This window comes from Semicossyphus pulcher, unplaced genomic scaffold, assembly GCF_022749685.1.
Source record: "Semicossyphus pulcher isolate SPU_LCO1_2020_fin unplaced genomic scaffold, fSemPul1.0.p SCAF_13, whole genome shotgun sequence".
NCBI lineage: Eukaryota > Metazoa > Chordata > Actinopteri > Labriformes > Labridae > Semicossyphus > Semicossyphus pulcher.
In genome coordinates, this window is record NW_027211637.1 from 2,221,286 (window position 1) to 2,242,515 (window position 21,230).

At 41.0% G+C, this 21,230-nt stretch overlaps 2 protein-coding genes across 2 annotated transcripts; one reads left to right on the top strand and one right to left on the bottom strand.

The window, feature by feature from the left end:
• Positions 1 to 169: 169 nt before the first annotated feature.
• Positions 170 to 11,586, top strand: LOC138589936 (serine/threonine-protein kinase 38). Its single transcript, XM_069660432.1, has 14 exons — positions 170 to 213; positions 1,924 to 2,061; positions 3,332 to 3,383; positions 3,976 to 4,098; positions 4,998 to 5,081; positions 5,173 to 5,296; positions 5,477 to 5,631; positions 5,771 to 5,882; positions 6,041 to 6,102; positions 6,225 to 6,342; positions 6,788 to 6,911; positions 7,036 to 7,131; positions 7,613 to 7,707; positions 7,814 to 11,586. The coding sequence occupies exons 2-14, from the start codon at positions 1,931 to 1,933 to the stop codon at positions 7,948 to 7,950; spliced, it is 1,413 nt and encodes a 470-aa protein (XP_069516533.1). The 5' UTR covers positions 170 to 213; positions 1,924 to 1,930; the 3' UTR covers positions 7,951 to 11,586.
• Positions 11,587 to 13,012: 1,426 nt separating this feature from the next.
• Positions 13,013 to 20,859, bottom strand: LOC138589548 (mitochondrial carrier homolog 1-like). The gene is made up of 12 exons (XM_069659891.1): positions 20,680 to 20,859; positions 19,605 to 19,689; positions 19,415 to 19,521; positions 19,110 to 19,172; positions 18,587 to 18,644; positions 18,289 to 18,340; positions 16,722 to 16,781; positions 16,529 to 16,622; positions 16,329 to 16,376; positions 16,180 to 16,247; positions 16,022 to 16,097; positions 13,013 to 15,334 (listed from the first exon to the last, which is right to left on the bottom strand). The coding sequence occupies exons 1-12, from the start codon at positions 20,830 to 20,832 to the stop codon at positions 15,260 to 15,262; spliced, it is 939 nt and encodes a 312-aa protein (XP_069515992.1). The 5' UTR covers positions 20,833 to 20,859; the 3' UTR covers positions 13,013 to 15,259.
• Between the last annotated feature and the right edge of the window lie 371 nt (positions 20,860 to 21,230).

The following is a 21,230-nucleotide window of genomic DNA, read 5'->3' on the forward strand; positions in this document are numbered from 1 at the left end:
CCTTGTATGTTGCGAAAAAGTCTGCACTGTTTGTATATTTAAAGCTTTCTCAGTACCGGTCAAATAAAAATATGGAAAAAAAAGACAGGCAGGCGAAGAAGAAGAGGAAGAAAACGGTTTGGCCAGTAGGTGTCGTGTTGAGTTAAAATTTATGGTGACGCAACACTCTGCAAAGCAGAGGAAGAGACGGCAGACACCGCACCTTCGACCAAGGTAAGCGAACAAAGACCAACTACAAAAATAAAGAATTAAATCACTAGAAGATAATATATGGAACGTTTTCTTTAGTTAATTGTCCAACTAAAGGGATTGTAAACGTCCTCTGTCTTCTGGTGTTCTATTTTAAAACACACGACTCAAGCTGTTTTAGCAGATAAGTGGCTAACGTCTACTAGCTAACTTTCCCTTAGCTGTTCGCGTTGGTTAACTTCAGGCTGTCAAGCTCGTGCACACGGAAGTGGAAATTTCCCAGTGACACCTTTCAAAATTAAATATCAGAAAAAACAAAAGTGCACAAAACGGCTTTTCCTTAAGCATGGCAGTTTTATTTTGAAGGAAATATTCAATGTTATTCATACTTTCTCTTCCTGACTTGACACAGCTAGAACTTTAATAGCTAACTAGCTAGCTAACTAATGTTGGCAGGTTAAAGCATTTCTTTATTACATTTCAGGTTAAATGAAGATACGCCAACTTAATATTATAAACTATAATTTAACTAAAGTTAGGTTAAAGTAAGTTAAGTGCTGAGTAAAACTAATAACTTCGCTCTTAATGGCTGCGTCGCCACCGAAACTACAACTTTGGTGGCTATGTGTTGTTGACACTGTCTGGGACAGCTGAGCATAAGTAGCTAAACTTAACCACCAACGTTTTGTGAATACAACCTTGAATTCTTTGTTTTTATTTAGAGGAAGTCAAGATAACCTCTCGTTTAAAATGTGTTCAAATGTATCTTAAGGCCACATTACATGTTGATTCAAGCTATAAATACATGTTATCTCCTGCGTCAGGTTCCTTTTCTTTGTATTCGTCAACATCTCAATTTGAAAAACCAAATTTACTGTTTAGTTAACCGCCATTTCCAGACTGCTTTATAGCCAATAAAGTCTGTGGTTGTGAGCTTTGATGAACCGCTGCACACAAATTTGATGAATTATTAACTAATGTAATTAATGGCTTAAGTCTAACAACATGTTGTAGCTTGGTGTGCCTTAAAACGTGGGCTTCACGGTGTGGACATAAATCATACTGCAATTATTTGGACAGATATTACAATTGCAAAGTATTCACAATAAGTGTGAATGATCATTTTTACACAATATTAATGAACTAAAAACAAATTCAAAATCATGAGAATGTAAAATTCTTCGTGCTCTGAACCTAACAAACGCAGACAAACATGTTCTTATATCTGGAGAACAAGATTTGTAGGCCTCTTTGTAGCACTACAATATCTCACTTTATTTCTGTTTTGTCACACAGTCTACCTTTCAAACCCACCTCTGTAGATGGATATTGCTCGATAAATCGTGCAGCCTTTCCTAATCTTTCTCTAAGAGAGACTCCACCGTCATTGCTTGCACAAATAAGATTTCTTCATCATTTCTTCATAACCGCCTGTCACAATGTTATCAACATTGCTCTCCTCTGGCAGCAGCTTTCCTTCCTCTTTTTCTGGGCCAACAGTCGTCTCATTTCATACTTCCAATTTTGAGAACTGGTGTTGTAATGTCTGACATAAGCATTACAACAATGTATTCTTTTAATAGAATAGACTTTCTGTAGTTTACTCGTCAGCTACTTCCTTCAACCCTCCATTAGTTATCCTACTTCGCTCTCCTCAGTGGTCTCAGTCATTACTGGCTGTATTGTACTGTGGACATGCTCTGTGCTCACTTCATACTTTGTTTGTCTTTTTAGGCAAAGCATGGCAATGACGGGCCAGAGCTCATGCTCCTCCATGAGTAACCACACCAAGGAGCGGGTCACCATGGCCAAAGTGACCCTGGAGAACTTCTACAGTAACCTCATCGCCCAGCACGAGGAGAGAGAGATGAGGTAACGTTAAGTCACTGCACATCGTATCACACTGATTTATGATGATCATGGTGTTGTAATTTAAGGGTAAACCACTCTCACAGTTTCATTCACAGTGAAGATGAAAATTGATTCTTCTTATAACTTGATACACAAACACAGAGATGAACATTATGGCCATTTTGTATTTCATTTGTTTGTGTTTCAGGACAACTTCCTGTTGTTACAAGTTACATGAGAGTATGGGACAGATTTCAGTCAGCTAATTATAATAATAGGAGGAATATTTATCTTTAAAAATATGAATATAAAACGGTGACCTATTCATGGAAATTCTGATTAAATACATCTTTAAAACTCAAACCATTCCAAACTTGTAATGCAGGCTTTCTATAATAAATGTGTCAGGACGTTTTACCGACAGTAATAAACTCCTGACGACACCCAGGTTCCTGATTACACTGGACATTTCAAAAGATCACAGGTGCCGCTCCGTTTAGCGGTTGTGCTGTGTTCACTTGGATTCAGACAGTAGATGGCAAACTTGATATCATTTATGTGGATGCTAACAAGACATAAACATTAGATAAGGCCAGCGAGAGAATACTGGCAATGGTTGATGAGCGATCTGGACAAGAAGAAGTTAATAATTATGCTGTCCTTCCTTTCTGTCAGGCTGTTGGTCTCCCTCTGCTCTTTGACTCGATCTCTGTGTGAACGCAGCCTGACTCATTTACAGTAGATCCTCTGACATAGTCTTGTCCACCTATTTACATGATCCGGGTCAACTCTTCTTACTCTCCTCACGTGATAAAGTGACACCGGACTCCTGTTGTTCTGTGCTTTGACTCTGCTGCTGCTTCACAGAGCAGGCGCTATCTGTTGTCAGACTTAGTATTGATAACATGGTTAAGGACACAACAGAAGTGTGGGTGGGCAGGTGATTTAACAATGCCCCAACACCGTGTCACACCGGTTTCATCAACTACTGTGACAAGCCCAGTGTAAGGGTTAACGTATTTAATTTCATCCTTTTGATTGCGACGTAGCTGATACCTGTTTGGTGTCATGTTGTCAACTTTGTAAATAATTAATTGGAAACATGTTGATGAAATTGAGCAGAGATCTGACCCAGGGTTTGACGTATGATAAAGTGAGAAGTCATAATGTTGTTTTGCATCAGTAAGTGTGCAGACACCCTTTTTCTTGACATTGTTTTTACCTTGTATCAAACGTGCACATTTTACTTTGCACCTATAAAACGATGCTAACAGTCGGTTTGTGTCTTCAGGCAGCAGAAGTTGGAGAAGGTGATGGATCAGGAGGGCCTGGCTGATGAAGAGGTGAGTGATAAACACCTGCAGTGTTTTTCTAGTTTGCTCGGTGGCCGTACGGGAGATGTCACTCACAGCTTTTGTTGGGTTTATTTCCAGTAAGCTAACAAGATGTATTTATAATGATTGTTTTTACAGGTGTTTTATCAGGTTCAATCGTACTATCCAAAACATGTAAAATAGGTTGGGATTTAAACCCCTTTTCTTTTTTTTACATTTCTCAAGCAAGTAGTTGTCTCACTTTTTCTATGAAAATTTGTGTCGCACATCTTTTTGAAACTTGTTTGGGACCAAACAGCCTGAAGGTAGCCCGAGGAAACAATGGAAAATGCTAAAAGGTCCCTGAAGTAGAAACAAGTTGTGCAAGGAAGTGACACCGAGGACTGATTTATTTTGAACTGGGTTTAAAACGGTATTCTGAAAATATTTACTTCTTGTAGAAACAGTAGTTGTTGGAAAATTTGCTGGACATTTTGCAGAGCTGAAACTGCTTTTTATCCAAAGGAAATTTAAGTTAGAGTAGAAATATACAGTTAGGAATGATGTTTAGTTGCAAGTGTGCATCACAATAGTTTTTAACAGTTTTGCCTGTGCTCTGCAGAAACGTATGCGCCGTTCTCAGCATGCGAGGAAAGAGACAGAGTTCCTGCGTCTGAAACGCACTCGACTGGGTCTGGAGGACTTTGAGTCCCTGAAGGTGATCGGCAGAGGAGCTTTTGGAGAGGTGAATATATTTTAAATTAACACACAGAATATAAGTAAGCATTTATATATTAAAGATATTACATTACCCTTTTTGTTATGTTATTTTTTATTTCAACATATGTATTGTACTTTCTTCTATACCCTACAATATTGTTTCACAAACTGTTTCAATCTGTTACTTATTTCTAGTTCTCCCTCCTAACACACACACACCTTAACCTCTTGTCTCTCAGCAGCTTGCCCCTCGTCTTGCTCTTTCTTACCCCCTGTATGTGTCTGCTCTGTTGACTTTCTTTATTATCAGAATGTCGTTATAAATTGTACAACAGAAGATACATCGTCTCTCTCAAGGGAAGTCACGCTGTACGTTTGTATTACGAGCTGAAGTTGTTACGTGTAGTGCAGAATGGGTTTTTGTTCTTTTCTTATTTGTTACATAATTTATTTTGTTTTGGTTGACTTGCATAATCCTTGTGGTTATGGTTGTACATAGTCCAGCGATATGAAACACTCACACACACCACTATAAGCAAAAGCACCAGATTTCAGTTTAAAGGGACCCTGCGGTCGATGAAAGTACTATAATTGGTTTGATGTTTGTGGCTGGTACGAAGTCATCAAACATGTCCTCCTGTATCACAAGTCTGCAGACAAAGTGATCATAGCAGCAGGTTTCTGTGAGTGCATAACAGGAGAGAGAGCGAGGACACATGGCTGATTTAATCAGTGACTAATCAGAGAGTCTCTGTCCGCTCCTCCAGACATCCTCAGGCTGTCCACCACGTATCAGCTGAAAAACTCATGCACCTTTTTCCTATTACATTTGATATGACTGCTTATCCATATAAGTATTACGAGTGTAATTTCCTTCTACTAAATCCTTCAGATTGGTGTGAACGTTGTTGTATTTGCCCTCAGGTTCGTCTGGTGCAGAAAAAAGACACCGGTCATGTCTACGCCATGAAGATCCTCCGCAAAGCCGACATGCTGGAGAAAGAACAGGTGAGAGAGCAGAGCACACACACTGCTGCTGTTACTGAACATGTGTCGGACATCTTTAAAACCTATGTGTCCTTATCTGTTTGTTTTTAAGGTGGGACATATCCGTGCTGAGAGGGACATCCTGGTGGAGGCAGACAGTCTGTGGGTGGTCAAAATGTTCTACAGTTTCCAGGATAAGATGAACCTCTACCTCATCATGGAGTTCCTGCCGGGAGGTAAGAGCATCAAACCCTGCGACACAAGACAATCACAAGAAAGACAACATGTGTTCCAACACCATAAGAACAAAAGAGCTCCACATTGTCGCCCTTTTCAAATAAAGTTCCAGAAAATGTGGAACCAAAGGAAATAAAACCAGGACCCAAACCAGAACTAAACTCTTCTCTGTTCTGCAGGAGACATGATGACCCTGCTGATGAAGAAGGACACTCTGACAGAAGAAGCCACTCAGTTCTACATCGCGGAGACGGTGCTGGCCATCGACTCCATCCACCAGCTGTCCTTCATCCACAGAGACATCAAACCTGACAACCTGCTGCTGGACTCCAGGGTCAGTCATGGTTTACGTCAACACCTGTCACTCCTAGCTTCACAGGATCCGGGCACATCATGTCCCAAGAGCTCTCCATTCAAACATGACTGCGTGCTGCAGACTTCAGTTGTTCTCACAGTGTGTTCTGTGTGTGCAGGGTCATGTGAAGCTGTCGGACTTTGGTCTGTGCACGGGGCTGAAGAGGGCTCACCGGACCGAGTTCTACAAGAACCTGAACCACAGCCTGCCCAGTGACCTCAGTAAACAAAGTAAGGAAACCTCTCTCCTTTATTTCAAATATTGCATACATGCAACCGCAGCCAATCACATTAATTCACGTGTTATTAAAACCATTTGACTTCTTTTGTATTCATAAGTCATTGAAGAGTTTCATCGAGTTTCACACTGAGCCGTCTTGTGTCCACAGCCTTCCAGAATATGAACTCCAAGAGGAAAGCAGAGACCTGGAAGAGGAACAGGAGGCAGCTGGTAGGAGGAACAGGGACTTGATTATACATTTGAGTAGAGGTTGAAGAGGTATCTAAATTTCCAACTTCATCACGTGCCCAAGAAAACGCCTTTCTGCACCTCCTGTCTCCTCCTGTCTGCAGGCTTTCTCCACAGTGGGAACCCCGGACTACATCGCTCCAGAGGTCTTTATGCAAAACGGATACAACAAGCTCTGTGATTGGTGGAGCCTGGGTGTCATCATGTACGAGATGCTGATAGGTAATGACTCAGAGACACGATGGAGCAGAATACACCTTTTTCACCCACTTTGGACTAGTGTTGTCAAAGTTGGCCAAAAGTGTTTAGTCCTTCTAAAAATCAACATACCTACGCCTGTCTGTCCTGCTGGGGGTGATAATCTGTCTCTCCACCCGGGCTGGGATTTGAATTCTCCGCCATCATTACCACATGGTTGCTGTTTTAGCTCATTTCAGCTCGACTAAGGTTTATTATTAATGCATCATAGTAGAAAGTGACGCATTTAAAGATGCTTTGTAACAAAGACTGCTCACGAGGACATACACGCGTTAGTGCAGATTTTTTTCACGTCGAATATTCATTTTAATATCCGAATATGCATTGTTTATTACAATCTGGTTATATATTCAAATTAAGAATATTCGTAGACAGCCCTAATACTAAATGCTGGTTAATCTGTGTGCAGGTTACCCTCCGTTCTGCTCAGAGACGCCTCAGGAGACGTACAGGAAGGTGATGAACTGGCGAGAAACGCTGACCTTCCCTCCAGAAGTGCCTATATCAGAGAAGGCCAAAGACCTCATCCTCAGGCAGGAACACACCTCTGTTTATATCTTATCCCTCTTACCCGTGTTGTAGAAATGAATGACAGTTATATGCTGATTGAGTTAAGTTTGGTTTGCATGATATTAAGTGAACGTGTGTCCTGAGCAGGTTCTGCTGTGAGGAGGAGCACAGGATCGGTGCTACAGGTGTGGAGGAGATCAAGTCCAATCCGTTCTTTGAGGGGGTGGACTACGACCATATCAGGTGGGGCTGTTACTTCATGTTCATGTTAAAGGGCTCTTATTGGTCATGGAAATTGAGGCTAAATAAAAAGACACCTCATTTAATTTCCCACCTATACTTTCACTGTGATTGGCTCCTACTTCTTGCCTTCATTGGTGAGACTGGTCAGGGTAAAATGATCAGGGTCCAATCTGGTAGCTCATCTGGACCAGTGTGCATGAGGTTGAGTCTTAATTGGCTGCATTTAAACATCTTGTGCATCAGTTTACATTTAGCCAACTAACTGTTGAATACTGTGGGGTTTATATACAAGTCTCTGGATTGATGACAAACCTTTAAGCTCATTTTGACCCATTTCAAGGTAAAGATTCATTCCACCGAGAAAAGGGAGCAAATATTTAACGTGCCTCTTGTTTACAGAAGCTGGGCCAAGTTCTCTAAGGCATACATTTAACAATGTCCAACTCTTCTCTCTAACTCCTCCTCCTGACGTGTTTTCCAGAGAGAGACCTGCTGCCATCCCCATCGAGATCAAAAGCATCGATGACACCTCAAACTTTGATGAGTTCCCTGACTCAGACATCCTCACACCAACAGGTACGCTGCTGCTTTCTGTTGAACATGTTTCAGGTTTTGTGCTTCTGTTTTGATGACTAAAATCCTCCTCCTCCTCCTCCTCCTCCTCCTCCTCCTCCTCCTCCAGCTGCTCCGGTGTCTAACCAGACCGAGGCCGACCTGAAGAACAAGGACTGGGTCTTCATCAACTACACCTACAAACGCTTCGAGGGCCTCACTGCTCGAGGAGCGATTCCGTCCTACATGAAGTCCGGGAAGAGATGAACCCGGTCAGACAGGATTCAAACCAACAGCACCAAGAAACCTGAACAAGTCGTCCAAACCCTGAGAGAACTGTCTGTTCTCTGTTACCTGAGTGTCACCTCAGGACCAATAATAACGGGGCTCACTTTCATCTGCTGCTTTCCACCATAGGAACTGCTGCCTTCATTTCTGCAGTCTTCACTTTCTCTGATGCTTCCGAGGGTACCTTTCTACTTCCTGCTCGCACGTGAAGACTGAACTGGGATTTAAACGGGACGTTTTCACACCTGATACCAGCATCATTACATTCCCTCTCTGTAAACCAGCACCAGTCTGTTGGACCAACCAAGGGCTCCTCTCCTTTCACTCCACCTGTCAACTCAAACTTTGCATTAAGTCGCCACTTGAAGGTAATCAGGTGCTCTTCAGGGATTCTGTCCAAATGTTTCTCCTTCAGGAGCTCACTTTGAGGCTGCTGGCTTCTTCAGACGACCGAACCAAAGACTGTGAGCCGAGCGATGTTTCTGCTTCGCCTCTCTGTCACGTCACTTCCTGGAACTTCGAGTTTTATAGAATGATGTTTGCAAGATTTGCTTGTTGAAATGAAAATATGAGAATGGTGCATTTTGTTGAGTCTTGTTACAGTTTCACAATGACCCCCCCTCCTCCCCTTTTATGTCCGGATACCTTTAGCACCTTAAAAATGTTTGATGCAACAGCAGTACAGTCAGGCCTCCAGCCCGTTAGTTTGTGTGTTTGGATTGAGTGTTTTTATTAGACTGGAAAGAAAAACGTGTATGTGATGAGAGTGAAGGCAGAATCTCAACACTTTGAGTAGGGATGCATTGATCTGATTCTGATATCTGTCTGATAGTTGGTAATAATTGTGCAGATTCATGATTCATTTCAAGTTTGCAACGCCAATAAGTTCCATGGCTTCCTGCAGCGTCTAAAAGTCATGTGTCTCTTTCACACAGCGAGGCGTACTGCTTATCAATTAATCACTGCTGTCAGATCAGTGCTCGGTATTAGCGGATGCCCAAAAATGTCGACCTTAAATACACCCTGTTGTGTTTGGTAACTTACATAGGCATACTGCATTTTTAACACAGCAGGGTTTATGAGCTTCCTGCAAGCGACCTGCTTATTGAGTTAAAACTCCAAACAAATGAGACAAAACGTAACTCGCAGCTTGTTGAGCACAGTGTCAGGACAACAGAGTTTAACAAAGTGGATTAAATCTTCCTCGAGGGACTGAAGAAGTCCGATCAGTACGTCTCTAATTTTAACAAATATGGTGAGTTAGTCTCAATCCTTTTGACATCTTCCTATTTAAACTTAAACTGATGCTTCTAGACTTTGCTGTTATAACAAGGTGGCCCACTCCTAATTCACAGAATGTAAATATCCCCGTCGTGCAGACAAACTCGCTGCAAGCTGCACATCAAAGCATTAAAGTCTTTCAGTAGAGACCGACCCAAATCTCTCGGCTGGTTTCAGCTGGAACAAGTAATCAGAAAACAAAGTGAAAACAAAGTGAAAAGAAAGTGTCATGGCGTCTGTTTCTGATTCCCAGCTTAAGATTTCACTCTATCAGCCGCCATCTTGGTAATTGGCGAATGCCTCCCTCTAAAATCAGTGTGAGAAACCCCTCATCTTTCAGGCTTTAGCTTCAGTGTCCCAGTTTTGTTTCAGGTTGGGCTGACGAGCTCGTTGAATGTTGTTATATTGCAGCAGGAGCCTGAATCATTCCTTATAAAACTGTTCCGTGTTATCCACAGTCACAGGGTCACTGTTTCTGGAAGGATGTGTTGCGGTTGTGTTGTTTAATTTATCAGTTTAAATGAGTCTCAGATATTTGCAGCCTCGTGGGGATAAACTTTGCTTTCATAACATGTCGGCTGTTCGCACTCGGTCCTCAGGCCTTTGTTCCAGTTCTGCTGCAGTTCCTTGTTTATATGTTGGCTTTCACCAGACGTTGGATTGGTTTGCTTGATGAACTCATGAGAAGTTTAATATATTTTGACGTGTAGCGGCGTGGCGGTCAGAGCGTGTGACATCAGCTGGAGGGAAGCTCATAGCATAACTTTTGTGTTTGTGTAGTTTTTATAGAAGACACTCGACATCTTAAGGAGTAACTTCACATCATAGCCGCGTTCGTCCGTGTAGAGTTACTTTTTAAACGTAGAAGCACAGGGCTGACCAGTGAACACAATATCCAAAATGCTGTCATTTAAAAATGAATGTAAATGAAGTTTTATGGAGTCATGGAGAAGATGATGTTTTGCCACAATAATTCCAAAATGCTGTTTGTGTGAATGTAGCCGTACGGACCATACACGTCTCTTCTGTTTGTCTTATTTTAATGGTTGTTCCGGCACATGAGGTGGAGACGTATGGAAGCCCGTTTGACCAAAAACAGGAAGGAGAAGATGAAACGTTAGAAAAGGCTTGGGTAAATAAAGAGTTTAAAATTATGATCTACCTTACAAGTTAAAACATTTCTTTATCCAGTCTCAAATAGTTGTTGCGATTCAAAATTAGCCTCTAAAGGTTTTAAAGACGGACTTACTGAGGCAAAATGTTCTTAAATATTTAAACACATTTGTTTTACTGTCATTAAGGAGGAAAGAAGCCAGAAAATATTCACAATTAAGCTGTAATCACAACTTTATCCTTCGTAAATTTCATAGACGGATTAATCCTAAGAATACAGATCATTTTTTTGTATAACCATGTTAAATTAATCCAAAAAAGAAACTATAATAGCTAGAAAATTCAATGTTTGTTCAGCAAAAAAGCTTCCAGGACTTTGTTAAGGACTCTTTTTTTGTGGGCCAAATCGTTTGCAAAATCCTGTTTAAATTAATCTAAAATAAAAACCCATAGTAGCTAGAACATAAATTATCACACGTACATACAATTTAGGTTTTACAGCTTTATTATTATTTGAAGATACTCCAAGAAATTACGTCACAATAAGCAAAAATACCAGCGTAATCCTGATTCAGAATTTATCCGGTTGTTCTTGTGTGCTAAGAAACTTTTATTTTGATAGCACCATATTTTTTTTAAACCTCTAAATCTTGCATTTTACAATTTGGACTCTTCCCTAAAGTTAACTTTATAAAATTTGATATTTTGTCCAGTAATTATTCTCTTCTTTTCTTTCCTCTCTTGGCAGGAACGGGCTTCCATACGTAACCGCTCAGTCTGAAGGTTTTCTAGTCGTCTGTAATATAAAGCTTGGTGTATTCAGGTAGTGTGTAGATGAAGCACATCGTAGAGACGCACGCAGTGGAGCTTTTTTTCTAAGGGTGGGGGGGGGTCACTATTTTATATAAACGGTCTGTCTGCTCCGCATGCTTTTACCAAACAGCAGAGTCGCTTAAAGCAATAGAGCACCTGGAACGACTTGTTTTATGATGATGCCACTTTGTGTGTGAGTGTGTGTGATGTTTCAGACTGCAGGTGAGGATGTGAGCATGCTCAGTAAAGACGATGCAATGATGTGTGTGTTGTTTTCTACACGTGTGATCTGAGAGTCAGACGTGAGGAGGGGGTGGTGTTTGGGAAGGTGGGTGTACATTATTTAAACCACTGTTCTCTTTGTAGCGTGTGGCTGATGTTTGTTTTCTGCTATTTGACAATGAATTACTCTGCACTTACTGTGGCGTGTCCTCCTTTGTCCTGTGTCTTACATTTAAACATATGACATATTTCAGGGTCTAAATTACTTGAAGATCTAAAAGTGTCTGAATGTCTCCAGCAGTGAAACAGGCTGAAACATAATCATTCAGGAAGATGAGATGTACTCCATCGAAGGTCGTACGCTAAAAGTTCTTGTTGTTTCCACTGACAGGCTCAGATTGTTATTCTAAGTGTGTGACAACATCACAGAAAGGATCCGACAGAGATAGACCTTTTTGTTACAGAGGAAGATGATTTTTTTTTAACCACACAGACGTTACTTTAACGCGTTATCGCATTGAGATAAATAAGTCGAGATGTCGAGAAAACAGCTTAAATTACACATTTTAGTCATTTTTACCCTTTTATGATTTTAATTAACAACTCAAAAAATGTAAGTCCAGTTTTAGTCAATAAAAAGTCGTCACATTTAAGACATTACTTTTAGTCAAAATGTTTTCTCTCTCAAGAAAATATGACCCTCCTCGTTTTTACCTGTTTGTTTCAGGTAAAATGAACACTTGAAATTTCAGCAGATCATTCGCACAGTAAAAGAACGATGAGGACACAGCAGCTTCTGACTGAAGCAGACAGCCGGTGATCGCTTCTTTTTGTGCGCCCCTTTCTCTGTGAGCGCGCTCAGAGCCTGAAGCAGGAAGCCTGAGTTAGCAGAGAACGTTCATAACCACCTTTATGATACCTGTTATCTCTAACTGCTGCTTGGGGCTTTAAAACGACATTCAAAGTCTATGATGTTTTAGTCTCGTCTCGTTAACGAAAACAAAGCAGATATGAGTTTTTATTATCAAAGAGCTGTTTTTAGCTCTTCAACATCTCGCTGTGACGAACATTTATCGTCTTAATTTTAACGAAATGAACACTGAGAAGGAGTAAATAAAATGTATGGATGCATGTCCGCTTAGGGCTTCCATAGAAACGTATATAACCCCGTGTCTAATGTGACTCATCTTCACTGGTTGTGGAAACGCAGACGGGCTGAAGGAACCTTGAAAAGTAGTTTCTTGGACGGTGTGTGTGTGAAGTGTTTTCTGGATGGAAAAGCAGCCATATTGGATCCGCCTGTTGCTTTGAAATGACACCAACAGAAAACACACCACTAACCAGCTTTAAAAATTCTGATTCCATTTAGAAGAATAGTATTAATAGATAATAGATAATAGATAACATTACCTTTGAATAGAAATTTGCCCTGATGTCATATTGGTGCAAAGGTTTAACTCTGTTTTGGTCTGAGCATCAGGTTAATGTGAAATATCAAAATAAAAGATCAGAACTTATTTCTTCTTTTAAACACCAGATAATGAATCATTCGTAAATGCTGCTTCAACAAAAACAACAGATTTTAAACTCTTTTAAAAACAACTGAACACTGTTGAGTAGCAAAGATTTTTAATGTCATCCAAACCGAGGGAGAAAAAAAACAAAACAACAATGATACCTTATTCATTCATTCATTCATTCATTCATGCGTCACATGGAGGGACAGGCCTTCAGTTCAGGTAACACAAACTTCATCCAATAACAACACTTGTATGTATGGCTTTAACCCGTTCTCTGGGGGGACATTTAAACGCGACACAGACCTGTACCATGAAATAAAAAAATATTTTTAAAACAAACAAAAATTAAACTTCGACACTAATACTACTGTGAACATCGACTTATTTAAGATCATGTTACATATTCTCAGTATTTCCTCATATGTAAGACTTAACTCTGCTTCCATGGGATCTTACATGCGTTTCTCGTATATATATTATATTTTTGTCCCAGGTTTTTTAAATAAATTCTTTAAACTTAAAAAATACGTCTCAGTGAAACCAGAGACCAGAGACGAGGAGTGTTTGTTACACAGCTTCTGAACGGAAGAGGCTTCATAATAACGACGCTTCATTGTAAAAGGAAGACAGTCACTGGAGGAGGTGATAACTGGACATATGAGGCTGGGAGTAATGAGAGCAGAGGTCAGAGAGGAGGGTCAGGTGTCACAACAAAGGCAATAGTTTAAAAGGTCATTTTAAAGAGACACTAAAACAAATGCCGGCCTTTAAATGTAAAGTTCAATTCAACAGCAGTGAAACAGCACTGCTCAGTTTTCTCTGTAGTCTGTTTATAAGAAGTGGACGTTCCCACTGGTTCTGTGCTTTAAACCTGCATTCTCTCTAATGTCCAGCAGGGGGCGACTCCACTGGTTTCTGTGAGAAAATGGTACGACTTCTCTCCTGATTTATTCCCTCAGTAAACATGTTCCTAATGAGTTTATGGTCTCAGTCTCTAGTTTCAAGTCTTCTTCAACACAGCATGATGTTCATTTAGTCACTGATGCTCCCATTGAGAGTCACACAGACCAGAAAGAGGGGAGGGACCTGTCATTGACAAGTTGCTGCTAATGCAACCTAAAAAATGTCTTGTTCAGTTGCTTTTAATTTTTTTCAAAGTCAGTTTAGCTTAAAGCCTGTTTGACGCTTAACTAGCACCCCGACTGATATCACAGTTACTATAAGTCACATATGCACCTTGCTAAACAAGCTAGCAATAGCTGTAGCTGATATTTCAGCATAAGCGAACCCCCTGCTCCTCTCAAGTTCTGTTGTCTTGTTCAAATACGGCTTCATAAACTCATGATGGCGACTGCTCAGATGCCAAACTTGATGCTTTAAAATTGTTAGTTCACAAACGCATGGGTGACATCACGGCAGCTACAGAAACTTCTTATAAACAGTCTCTACTACTCTTAGACACACCTCAGGTGACATTAAGTTCTGGTTTTATTAGCCTGTTAGATGAACTAACATTACTTTTTGTTGAGGACGCGTTATTTTATCCAAAGAGAGTGCTGCGGAGTCCAGCAATGCTGAGCTATGATCAGCTTTTAATGCATTTCAAAGTAAAAAGCCTCTGGTAAAAGGCTGACAGGACGTCCCCTGATGAGTAGAGAGTGACAAACAGTCTCTCTTTAAAAAGGACAACATCAGTGTTTTGCTATTTGCTAATCTTAGCTCTCCATGGAGGTTTTTTTTTGCTTTGTTCTACTATTGAAGGAAGCCTCTCAGTGATCATCAAACCTGCATTCACGCTCATTAAAGAGACGTTGTTGCAGTCAAAGCTGTGTTAGCTCCCTGCGATGATCGGAGCAGACTAGATGTTCACTGGGATGAATTAAACTTCTCTTCAGTTTAAAGGGACAGCAGCAAGATTTTAAAATAAAAGGAGATGAATGGCTTTAACATGTCAGTGGTCATGTTAAGGTGATTTGTAGGGATGTGATGCAGTATTTTCTCTCGGCACAGAAACAAAAGTTAAGGAACGTGTGTTACAGCCATCAGTCTGACGTTTTCCTCACACAGCATTAATGACTGCATTACCCATGAGCCTCAGCGGGTGCTGTGAGGAAGAAGCCATGAAAGCAGATGTTTTCACAGCGTTTGGTCAACAAAATAAAGTTTCTGAACTGATGCAAACTGTTGAATTAATCCAACAAACTGTGGAGAGAAAACATCTTTCCTACAGCGTCTGTAACAAAAAGTCCATTGGCACTCGCTGACCTGTGTCTCTGCAGGTCTGTGGAAAAAGTTTATGAGCAGGAGGAGGAAGAACGAAGATGAGGATGAGGATGGTGTCAGTCCTCGATGGGGGGCAGCGAGCTCACAGGCACCCGGCGGAAGAAGAAGCTGGATCCTCTGAAGAGGTGACCCTGAGGGGAGGAGTGAAAACTGACTTTAAATCATTTGGAAAACTTGAATCCAAAACGTGATAAGCCTGAATAAAGAACTTCTTAAACTGAGGGGCGGTTTGAAGGCCTTTCCTGGTGATGTTTTCTTAAACCTTGGTGGATAAATAAACTTTCTGATGCCACAAGACATCAGGCCATGATTTATGTTGAACCCTAAATACTCATAATAAATATAAAACTGTCAGAAAAGAAAATGACAACTATCAGCAGAAGATCCAGGTTTTTAAAAGCTTTTTAAAAGTCAAATTAAAGACCTTAAACCAAAACTATCTGCACTCTCAACGCCTTTATGCCTTTAGGAGAACATTAAGTTTGTATGACCACCTGAGGTAGGTACCCCCCCCCCCGATGCCTGACAAAGACGCCTTGTTCACTTTTGCGTCCCCGTCAGTCACTTCAGCTCCACTCGGCTTCTCATGCAGGCCACCAGGAGTCCAAAAAATATGACTTTGGGATTGTTTCCTTTTTAATCTTTAAAAGAATTCATGTTTACATTGAAGCTTTTATACATGAAACACCAGATGATGTTGAAAATAAGTTTCCTCAGGGAGTATATCTGAACTCGATCATTACCTAACCCAAACAACAGAAACCTGCAGGTGAAACACTTCCTGCTCGTTGGTTTGTGTTGCAGCAGAAGGACTGTACCTTTTGGCTCAGGTGATTCCAGCAGTGCATCCAGGACTTAAAGATGGGAGAGTGAGGAGGAAGACCTGCAGCCAAACTGAGAACAACAAACAATATTTACTTTAAATGTTATTTCAAAACGATCCTCATGAAGACGAATGAAGTCAAATTGGACTCACCCACAGTTGTTGACGGCCATGAGATCGGCCACCAGCATGAACGGATACGTCAGCACGCTCACTGCAATCTGAAGAGAAACACACTGTTCATAAGAAGTGACGCTTCCTGCTCGGGTTATTTAAAGGAACAGTTCGAATGTTGAACTTACTCCCATCACAAACTTAGTGTAGCTTCTCACTGCTGAGGCCTGACTGAACTGCAACACAAACACAGAGGTCAAAGTGTGCCTCCAGTGATCTCCATGTAACAGGAAATTAAATTAAACTTAACATGTGTAGAGGAAATGCAGATTTAGCTTCAGAACATTAAAGAAAATAGTTCAAACTGCATCGTTCTTTCTGTACTCACACTTTCGTCTACAGCGTAGGTGTTAATAAAGTGAGCGAGGAGGTTACAGCACCACAGGAAGAGGACTTCTCCCAACACGTGGGGGACAATACCTCTGCAGACACACAGAGCACCGCTCAGAATGATGGAGGTCAAAGGTCAAGGTTAAACTGTCATAGGAATTTACAAATTAACCATTAAAAGGACGACTTACACATAAAACCCGGCAACTCCTTCTTCTTTAAAAATCTTCACCATACAGCTGAACATCCCCCTGAAGGTGAGACACACGCTGCGTCAACATCCACTCCATAACAACAAACTACAATCACTCAGCAGAATCCATATTTTTCTAACTCAGAGATTTTTAAATACTTTCACAGGTTTTCCACGACAGCGGAACGCTGCTACGATCGTCCTAATATTAAAACCAAACAAGCTCCCAACTGAGTGCAAATCCTTCAGGTGACATGCACACGATGTATTTACATTTTGTTAACACCTCAGCTTTAAACAGTTTCATGATAATAACAGGAAAGACTTAAACTGGTGAAACGCAGGGAGGCTTTTATTTTGACTCTGCCAGGGGAGACAAGTAACTCTGTGAGGGAGGGGTTGCACTAACTAGTCGACTGTGCTGCTGTGTGTGATGACGCTTTATGCTTGACGTTGACAAGTCACTTATCACAGTCGTCATGCTCCAGCGCCTGTTGGAGCAAAGGTGCAATCTGTGCTCGCGGATGAAACAGTCACCAAAGCTGGTGAAACAGCCGATTCCAGTGCTGCAGCCTTTGGCCAAGGCTACCGACAGGATGTGTGGAGAGCTGCATGTGGGGTTATCTTTCATCTACTCAGTGTGCAGCAGTTTGACCGTATGCCAGGGTGCCAGTTAGGTTGCAGCCTAACAATACTGATGTCAGGGTTTGTGAGTCAGTATCTTACTTTGTATAAAAGTCAACCGCACAAAGAAACGGTTAGAAACTGTATTAGAACCTAAAATAGACACAATCCACCAGCAACATAGACACTCAAACAATTAAGCACACAAACAGAGTAAATTACATTTAAATGGATAATTATTGCAAAGATAAAAGAAACACGTTCCTTCCGGATCAACTCTACATGATCAACACTACTCGTCGAAGCTCCTGACCTGGGAGCTGTGCATCCTTTAAGAACCTTTGACCTTTAACTGACTAATTCATTTTTTTTTTTAAAATTTTATGACAATCACTTTCCCAGAGTTTTTTCCCCCACACAACAACAACCTTTACATTTTACAGTGTAGTCAGCAGCTTCATCATTTTAAAGGATCCTTTGTTGCTTTATGTTCTAAAACAGTTGTTAGTTCAATTCTCGGTCAGGGTGTCAGGACGTGCGCTGTTGGCCCACACGTTCAGAGTGAAAGGACAACAGGGCACCGCTTCACTGTGATTGTTGCGTACAATATTGCAGTTGCAACCTGGTGATGTTTCTACTTGTGTATGTGTGTAAGCTGTCTGCTGTCAGCAGCACATGCATTAAGTATTGTTGCTTGTTACGAAGCCTTCCCTTCTCCTGTGGTTTTATTCATGACGTCATCAGCGACTCGACTTTATGTTCATGACTGTCGACTTTTAAAAATCTGTTGTGCAAGCTTTGTGTGACTCCTACAGTGAGGTCACTGACACTTCAAGGATTTTGAATTTAATGAATCAGGATGAATCACATGAACCTTCATCGTTAAGTCATGAGTATTAAATCTGTTAGAGACAGTTCAGATGTGAAACCAAAGGACGTACCCGTACTTCATCTCTCTGCCAACAAACTGTGCCATACACCGCACTGACATGACTGCAGGAGGAAAACAGAACAGGTAAACCGCCAGGTAACAACCACCTGCTTTATTTCTTTGTTTCAGTCTGAACATGCTGGGTTGTTTTTGGACAGACAAAACATTTAATCTCAGAGAATTATTACAACTGAAATAAATAACACACTGAATCAATAATGAAAATGATTAGCTGCAGCACTGGTTCAGTTTGTGATATTGTCATCATTAAAGCATTTTAGAGTGGAATAAACTCGACGAGGACTTACCATGAAAAGGATGAGTAGCTACCCTGGACAGGCACTGGATGATCATCTCCTGTGAGGTCTGGGGAGAGGAAACAATCAGATGATTTGTTCCTAATTAAACCCACAAAAGGAGATGCACAATACAATTCTTTAATTTCACTTAATCATTTAAAACGGTTGGTGCCGGTTTGGCTCAGCGCTTAGAGCGTGCGACCCATCTATAAGGGCACTTGATGCAGCGGCCTCAGGTTTGACTCCGACCCTCGGATCCTCGCTGCACGTCATCCTCACTCACTCCTCCCTCATTACCAACTCTATCCAACGACTTAAAAGCCAAGTTAAAATTCTTTTCACTTAAAAATATATTAAAGAGCAGAAAACTTTCCCTGAGTAAATCTAAGATTATCTAAATATTCAAAAGATGAAAAAAGAAGAGTACAAGTCAACATAAATCATAACAAGACATTTTCATTCTGTCCGTACAGTCAGACTGTAAGTGACAGTCAGGATATGTCGTCAGCCTTCACAGCTGCTGACCTCTCACCTCTTGAACCACCTTCCTGAGTGAAGTCTGCACGTTGTCTGTCTTTGACAGACGCTCCACCTGCTGAATAAAACAACCTCCATTACTCTGACAACCCTGCACAACATCTTAACTACACATTTCACTGCCTTAAGCAACCCCTGTCTCTATTACATGACACACGTATTTGGTCTTTAGTTTTACATAAGGTGAGGCAGTGACTGAGTGAAACAAGTGATCCAGTCAGGGATTGAAAATAGACACTAATCACATTCATAGAAGTAGTTAAACTGACGTGATGAACGTACAGTCTCAGTCTTGTTTACCTGCTTAACTTTGCTCCTGACCACAGTGGAGATGGTGCTGGACACGATGCGAGGTGAGAGGCCGCGGAAGAGTCCACTCTTTCCATCGACCTTCACAATGTGCTGAGCTGAAATAACGTTTATATAATTATGTCTTAATGTCCAGTAAAAATAAAAGACATAATGTAAGTTATATTAACTCCTCACTCACCGTAGGAGAAGAAGCCCGGCAGGTATAAAACTCTCCGTCCAAACATCGTCGTGCCCACAGTTGGAGGGAGAGGTTCATGACCCACCTGAGAATCACAGAGACTGACATTTAACAACATCTGTGATAGGAGGGATTATGATATTAATAAACATAAACAACAGCCAAAAAATAAATCCCTACATTAACTTTAAATTGTATCTTTTTCTCCACATTGTTGTCTGACCTTCAGACATCCTTCTGTAATTGTGTTATAACAAGGTAAGCTACAGCAACACTGCAAAAATAGTTTGCTACATCAAAGCTATTGTCTTTTACAGTGAACCAATTTTAGTCAAAGTCGATGCTATTTTTGAATTTTTGTTGGACCAATCAATACTAAAATTAGTAGGAATATCTACATACATTTAAGCAAATAAAAATGACCAACTACAGAAACCTAATGTCACTGCCTTTTAATAGTGGAAGAATAAAACTGTCTCAATATCTCTAGATACTGAGCCAAACAATCTTAATATTGAGTAAAAGAACTCACACAGTAGACAATAAAATCTACTGTACGAGTTTGATTGTTGCTGCTGCTTCCTTCATTCCACATTGAAGGAGCGGCCTGACCTGTACCCTCCTTAGATACAGTAAATACAGCTTTTATTACACATTCATTGAAGTGTTGAAAATAATGCAGCTCCCACACACAACACAGCCGGTGCAGGTCAGGGCCAACATTTTAACCGTGAAAAATGAGATACACAAGTAGCCTATTTTAATGTGCATGAATGTGTCATAAATTATTCAATAGACAAAATGTTTTTAAAAGGTTCATTGCACTCTGCCAATCTGCCTCCTGTTATTACCGGAAGTTCAACAAGCACACTGCTGGAGGACTCTGCTGTCTGGATAACGACCAAGAGATGTAACACAAACACCTAACAGACCGGTTATTGTTGGACGTTACTCTGAGTGAGTACATGTGAACATTACAACATACTCTGAATACTGCAGAAACATCACAGCAGCAGTGTTTTGATACCATCATCATGGTTAGCAAGCTAACCTGTTAGCCGCATTAGCTGGTTACCTGTATTAGCAGCTTGACGTAGAGCAGCGGGTGTGTGATGGCCGTCACCCCGGCTCCCAGCGCAAACACAGCCGTGTCCACATCCACGGGGGTCGGGGTCGCTTCCTGCTCCACACCGGCTACCTGACCGGACAGGTTTTCTGACGATTCCATCTTTTATCACCGTGAAGGAGGCACACGGTTCATCACCGGTCACTGTCAAGTCCGACTGCTACAAAAACAACATCCGGTTTGGTATTCCAAAATAAAAGGCCGTGCTTCAGAGAAGATAAAAGCAGTTTTCTCTCACGATTAAAACCCAGCTGTATTCGTTTATGACGCAGAGTGAGACCAGCAGAGCTTTTTAATATGGTAACTTATTTTGGCTAAAAATAGCAGCATTTTATCTGTTATGTTACAACACAACAAATGAGCGAAGTCAAGCTCGTGCCATCCCACGAACACACGCTGTTTTTCGCATAACAAGACCCCTGCCTTAAACCGTACAGATGTACCAAAGATATAACATGTAATATAAAAATACAAATATTAATACTTTTACAAAACTCATC

Coding starts and splice junctions, on each gene's coding strand:
- LOC138589548 (XM_069659891.1), bottom strand. CDS start 20,832: ATGGAATCGTCAGAAAACCTGTCCGGTCAGGTAGCCGGTGTGGAGCAG. Junction 19,522..19,604: donor GCCGGGCTTCTTCTCCTACG/GTGAGTGAGGAG, acceptor ACGTTATTTCAG/CTCAGCACATTGTGAAGGTC. Junction 18,645..19,109: donor TCAGGAAGGTGGTTCAAGAG/GTGAGAGGTCAG, acceptor TCCTCTCCCCAG/ACCTCACAGGAGATGATCAT.
- LOC138589936 (XM_069660432.1), top strand. CDS start 1,931: ATGGCAATGACGGGCCAGAGCTCATGCTCCTCCATGAGTAACCACACC. Junction 5,632..5,770: donor ACCTGCTGCTGGACTCCAGG/GTCAGTCATGGT, acceptor CTGTGTGTGCAG/GGTCATGTGAAGCTGTCGGA. Junction 7,132..7,612: donor GTGGACTACGACCATATCAG/GTGGGGCTGTTA, acceptor CGTGTTTTCCAG/AGAGAGACCTGCTGCCATCC.